Here is a 6091-nt window from a genome sequence, read left to right as displayed (position 1 = left end):
GGTCCTCGGTGCGAGGCTGCTAGCGAGCTATATCCACCCTGAAGGTTAATCTTGGATAATATCTGATGATCGACTCTTTTAAATGAAACCAGAGAGCGTTGACAGAGAGGAGAAGGTAGAAATGACTCAGCCTGGAACTGAAAATATGGAAGAAGAACCTCAGCTTAGCCTGTTAGTCTTTGTGCTGGCGCTGACGCTACATTGCCTTATATGTTTTAGCTCGGTGCTAGCGCGACAAACTAACTATCTAAACTGAGGTCCTCCATCCATTTTTTTCAGTTACAGGCTGAGTCATTTCTACCTTCTCCTCTCTGTCAACGCTCTCTGGTTTCATTTAAAAGAGTCGATCATCAGATATTGTCCAAGATTAACCTTCAGGGTGGATATAGCTCACTAGCAGCCTCGCACCGATGACCTATCCACGTCATGATTTACCCAGAATGCTTTGCGTGTAAATAAAATGGATCCGTCCGTGTAATATATTTTTCAACATTTAGTTTAAAAATGATAAAAACTAAACAGGCTACAGTATTTTTAAAGTCTTTATCTTACAGTTAAAATAAATGTTTATCAAATAAAGTCTAATGTTAAAACTAGTTGGGGATCCCTTTAAAGAATACTCACCCTTTGGCCAATCAAACCATGCTCCCCAATGGTGCCAGGTGGACCAACAGAACCCTGAACACAGAAACAAGATGATGATGATGATGATGATGATGATGATGATGATGATGATGATGATGTTACTATGACAAATATAGAATCATTTGGGAATGAGAGAGGATGATTTATTATGATTATCTACTTGATAAGGCCATAAATTGACCATTAGCCAGCTGACCCAGTAGAGGTCAATAAAAAAAAAACAAAATCAGAAATAAATCCAAAATAACTGCTATTATTTTGAAACAGTTTTTGCTCTGCTTTTATCATAAAACTTAGTAAGTGTTTCTGTGTGCTTTAGCAGCACAGTTTGTGACAAAGTAAGGAGTATGTCATGTCAACACACTAAAACTGCAAAGACTGCAAAGACTGCAAAGACTGCAGGGACTGAAAGACTAAAAGAATGTAAAGTTTTTCTTAACCAACATATGGACTTTTACGGGTTTATTTACTGAATTTAGTAACAAAGCATTGAGCTTAGTGTGCAGAGAACAGCATGGTGTTTGTAAGGATTATAAATAAAAACAGCACCATTACAAACAGAACAGACACTTCAGAAGTTCATTTAAACTAAAAAGCAACAAGGCATTTTTTTTTTACTAGGATGCTGACTCAGCATTCGCACAACAATTTGAGGAATGTTGTTTGTTGTGATAAATATTTGTGTGCTTGTATAGCATCCAAAATCCACGATTGAGACATTTAATTCCATAGAGAAGGAATTAAACCCCGCATTGGCTTTAATGGGAAGGTTTTATCTTTTCACGCAGCGACCTCTTTACCTTCTCTCCAGGTTCACCAGGCGGTCCTCGCTCTCCGAGTTTACCAGGGGGTCCCTGTCAGGAACAGTGACGGCCTTTGTTATTTTCTGCTGATGTCGAGCTCAGCGCCGGTTCTAACACGAGCTGTGTGATCAACTCACCATCGGCCCCATCGCCCCCAGTGGCCCGGTCCCTCCTGCTGGTCCTGCTGGTCCCTGCAGCAGCATCAATAAAAAAAGAGTTTGAAGCTTTTTTTTATTATTATTATTGGAGCAACACTTCACCAAGTGATGGTAGAGAAGAAAAAATGGGAAAAGAGATAAGCACTCGGCAGAAAGTGTGGATCTGTGGCGATAACTTAATCTGAAGGGGCTGAGGCTCTTTCAAACAATGAGCCAAAGCTTCTGAAAGTGATTAAAACTGACCCGCTGTTATTGAGACACATTCAGACTACAATAAAGCTGCTTCTACAGGAAGGAAATGGTGCAAATCAAATTGTCTTGGTTGCGCATGTCCATGAGTCTTGGACAGCAGCAGAAAAAAGGATTAGACTGCTCTGGGCTTTTCCAACAGGAGAAAAGGTTTCTAGGAAAAGCTGAAAAGAGAGTTTTTAAAATGAAATTTATGTATGAGCAAGTTGAAGGGTACAAATGAGAGATATTTTAGTCCTTTCTGAGAACAAATCTCAATCCATTATATATTTTTTAAAATGTTAGAGCTGCAAAAGTCAAAGTTAAGTTCTATAGGGTTGGGGAGAGAGGGGTGCAAAATACAAATAAAATAATAAACTTACTGGTTCTCCAGCAATTCCTTTGGTTCCTGGAGGTCCCGAGGGGCCCTGAACACCCTGAAAATAATGCATGTAGAGTTTGAAATTGTGTTAAAAATATTAACAGCAAAAAAGTCAACAAATAAAATCACTTGTGTCTAAAAGGTGTCCCTGTCAATTTTGAAATCTGAAAAGCCTTTTAGTCCCAGCCACTTACTTGAAACCCCTTTGACCCAGCTTCACCCGGTTCACCAAGCTTTCCCTTCAGGAAGAAATGACACAAAAGGAAAAAAATGTAAATCTTTGAGACACATTTAAATAGATTCATTTAGTTATAATCCAGGAAGAAAAGTTGAGTAGGTCCTTTGGACGGGTTCTTCTTTGTTGAAAAAAAAAACAATTTGTCTCTTCAGGAGACTACTGCTTATAAAGCAGAGACAAAACCTTTTTTTCCAACAAAGAAGATCTTGTCAAGAGTCATTTACTTTAAAAATAAATTCAAAGCCTAACATTTCTCTACAGATCACATCCTTCATGCAAGTATTTTAAACTAAGATAATCTTATGATGAGTAATAGTAGAGCCACAGACCATTTGGTTAAAACATTGGGCCTCATGCAAAATATGTTCGTATTCTTATCCTAAATTTCTCTTACTTTTGTTCGTACGAAGGGTTCGTACGAACATGTCACGTCAGATTCAACAAACTCTTCTATCTTCAGGAAAAGTGTGTAAATGAGCTGCGTAAATTCCACCTGTTCTATCCAGCTGCTCGTGCACACGAGAGGAGATTAGCATAATTGCCACCCCAAAAACACCATATAAGGCTGTGTTTCCTGCCTTAGATACAAGGAAGTGTTCATTCATGAAAATGACAGCGAAAACTAAAAAGAAGAACTTTACGAGTTCAGAGATTGAAGTCCGTCTGTCAGAGATCCAGAAAAGAAAATTTGTCATTTTTAGCAGGTCAGCTGTGGAATAAAAGGAGCTGCTAAAAGTATAAACAACTGTGTTAAATCATTTTCATTTATTCAGAAGCCACACCGTTGAGCACCGTACACCCCCACCCCGAGAGCGTGTTCTTTCTGCTGCTGGCCCCGCACCCGATAGCGGATAAGCCGGCCGGACGGACAATTTATATTGTTAGTCTAAATTATTACATTTAAAATTATAACTCTAATTCAAGCAGAATGGCCTATTGTCAACATAATTATGGAGTGTGATTTATTTTCAACTCAAAATATCTTCAAACTAATGAAATACAAAGTTATTAGGGAGGAAAATCTGCCTGGATAACAGCAGACTGACTGCTGGTAAAATACAGTATACGACAGGTCTGGACCACTCGGGAAATTTGTTCGTATCTGAAAAAAATCTTAAAATACGAAAACATTGGTGAATGCCACAAATTCTCCTAAATCACTCGTACGCACAACTTAAGAACAAATCTGTGCGTACGAACGGTTCTTGCATGAGGCCCAATGTTTTGAAGGATCACGTGATAATAAAGTGATATCATGCATTTAAATCCTATTTCCCATTGAAATCATTCCTTTGGGGTTTATATAAAGTGGAACTGCAATGCTTTGATTTGAATTCCTCCTTATTGGAGAAAGGAAAGTGCTAGCTGCAAGAAATTTGAACGTCATACATGTGAAAAGATGTGTAACAATATGGCTTGGTTAAAACATCCCAACCAGCCTGTTAAAAGATCACTAAAAATCAATATTTTTTAACAGGCTGGTTAGGGGTGTTTTAACCAAGCCATATTGTTACACATCCTTTAACATGTACAACGTTCAAATTTCGTGCAGCTAGCACTTTCCTTTCTCAAGTTATAACTAAAATTAATCTAAAAAAACGTTACTTCCTGCCTGACTCGACCAAGCTACTCTCCGCTGTCTCCAGCCTCATACCCCACCGTCAATTAGGCCAATCACATCACTTGGGCCGTCTCCGCCCACATCAAGTCCTCGGCCAATGACGATTTGAGCCGTCTCCGCTCACAGGACAAGTTCTGCAGAGACCCCTACTTGCCTTATTGTAACTCCACAAGCCCCGCCCCCTTTTCTGAGGTGCATTTTAGATCAACTCGTTTTGGTTTCTGAAAACATCTTGGAAAGTGGAAAAAAAACTGAAAAGGTTGAAAAAATAAGACCCAAACAGAATATAAAGGTATTTATGCAGCAGGAGAGAATAAATTCACTTTTTCTGCACTCCTAGAGACTCCAAGTACACAACAAAATGTATTTAACAGCTTTAAAAAGTGGATTTTGCATGATATGTCCTCCTTAAGAGATCTTGTGAAGTGTGTTAGCACTCAGAGCGTGTGTTGAGGATGAATGTCAGCCATTCCCACATAAATTTAATTCAATATCTGTAAAAATGGCTGAGTTGTAGCCAGTTTTGTGTTGGCTAAGGTTGATTAGATGTGGTGGCCATTTTGAACTGAGTACATCCATTGATTATTTTCTGTAATTCCTATTCAGGTTTTTTTTAAGTAGTTCCTGAGATATAAACACACAGAGAGGCAGTGCTTGTGCCGACAGGTGCTTGAAGGAAAATTATTTCTACTATCAGAGAAAAGTATTGAATTTTTCTCACCATCTCCCCTGGGAGCCCGGATTTTCCGGGTGGACCATCAGAACCCTGCAAAGAAAACCCAGCAGCTAAATGAGCTTTCTGAAATCATCCTCCAGTGGGGAAAAAAAAAGTGTCCAACTGCCAAGCTCTACCAGCACCATTAATAATTCAAAGCTCTCTGATTGAAGATTCTCCTTTTAAAACATGCAGTTAAAGAACATGTTTAAATAAACATGCTTTAGATGTTAGAAATAGTTAATAATTACAGGACATAATAATTAGCAAGATTTATTTTTATTTTTTTATCCTTCAATGAGTTTTGTTTATCTTTGAGACATTTTTTAACGAGCGTCGTTAGAAAACCTAAAGCTGAAAGTTTCTCCAAGTGAATTTAAAAATAACAATTCGACACATCTTGAACATGGTCGCAGTTTTCACCTTTGACACCAGGACCGTGAGCTCACCTTGATCCCTGCAGACCCTCTTTCTCCAACGGGACCATCAGGACCTCTTGGACCCTATAAGAAATATTTAGAAATGATGACATATTGTGCTTTCGCTGTCAGTTTTCATCACCCATTGGGTGACCCTGAAAGTCTGAAGGTGGTGCTTTTGGTTTTTTTGTGCACTTTTTTTTCCAGACTGAGACTATTTAGCATTAAGTCCACATCTACTGTTTATCTCTGCAGAAACCACAGTCCCCACTGCGCAGAACCCTGTCCCCACTTTCCAAGATCATAACCATGGTTTTGCCTTCACACTGGGGTAATTGGACAGAAGTTGTGTAGCTGATTCACTCTAAACTTTAAAACTATTCATTCAAGCAGCACTGGAGCCTTTGTCAGAAGTTCTTAAGAGCTTCTTATATAAGGGATATAAACAGAAGGGTATATAGCTCCTGCCTACATAAAGCCTTGAGATGTTTTTTTTTGTCCAGCAGTAATAACGGACAAATGTGTTCAAGACTGTCGCCTAGACACTAAAGATGGGTTTAATTATAAGGGAACCCTGTTGGAGCTTTGTCCAACTAATGGCAGGTATGATTGTGAAGTGAAATTGCTAAACTTGAAGAATAAAATAAACGTGCTTTTCAATAATCTGCAATAAAGTCCTTTGAATAATACCATTGGAAAAAAACATTTTTCTGCTGAAATATCAATATTTAGATAAAAGATAGAAGAAATCCATTGAATTTGTTTAAGAGCTACTGTAGGTTTTTCTCCAATACGGAGGTGTGTTGGCACTTTAGGACGATAATTTTTGGTTGATGTTTCAAAGTAGACACATGCATTTAAATCCTTCATTTTCATCTTTAT

At 38.4% G+C, this 6091-nt stretch overlaps 1 protein-coding gene across 1 annotated transcript in view; it reads right to left on the bottom strand.

Moving 5' to 3' along the window:
- The window catches only part of col27a1b (collagen, type XXVII, alpha 1b), a gene marked incomplete at its 5' end in the record, with an annotated part of 91702 nt that overhangs the window by 25846 nt on the left and 59765 nt on the right, over positions 1-6091 (bottom strand). The window contains 7 exon segments of the mRNA XM_014024015.1: positions 625-678; positions 1446-1499; positions 1586-1639; positions 2218-2271; positions 2411-2455; positions 4797-4841; positions 5240-5293. Of these exon segments, the coding sequence (XP_013879469.1) occupies positions 625-678; positions 1446-1499; positions 1586-1639; positions 2218-2271; positions 2411-2455; positions 4797-4841; positions 5240-5293 (360 nt within the window).

Source organism: Austrofundulus limnaeus, unplaced genomic scaffold (genome assembly GCF_001266775.1).
Source record: "Austrofundulus limnaeus strain Quisiro unplaced genomic scaffold, Austrofundulus_limnaeus-1.0 Scaffold403, whole genome shotgun sequence".
NCBI lineage: Eukaryota > Metazoa > Chordata > Actinopteri > Cyprinodontiformes > Rivulidae > Austrofundulus > Austrofundulus limnaeus.
The sequence above is the reverse complement of the archived record's forward strand: the minus strand, read 5'-3'. Positions and strand labels throughout refer to the sequence as shown.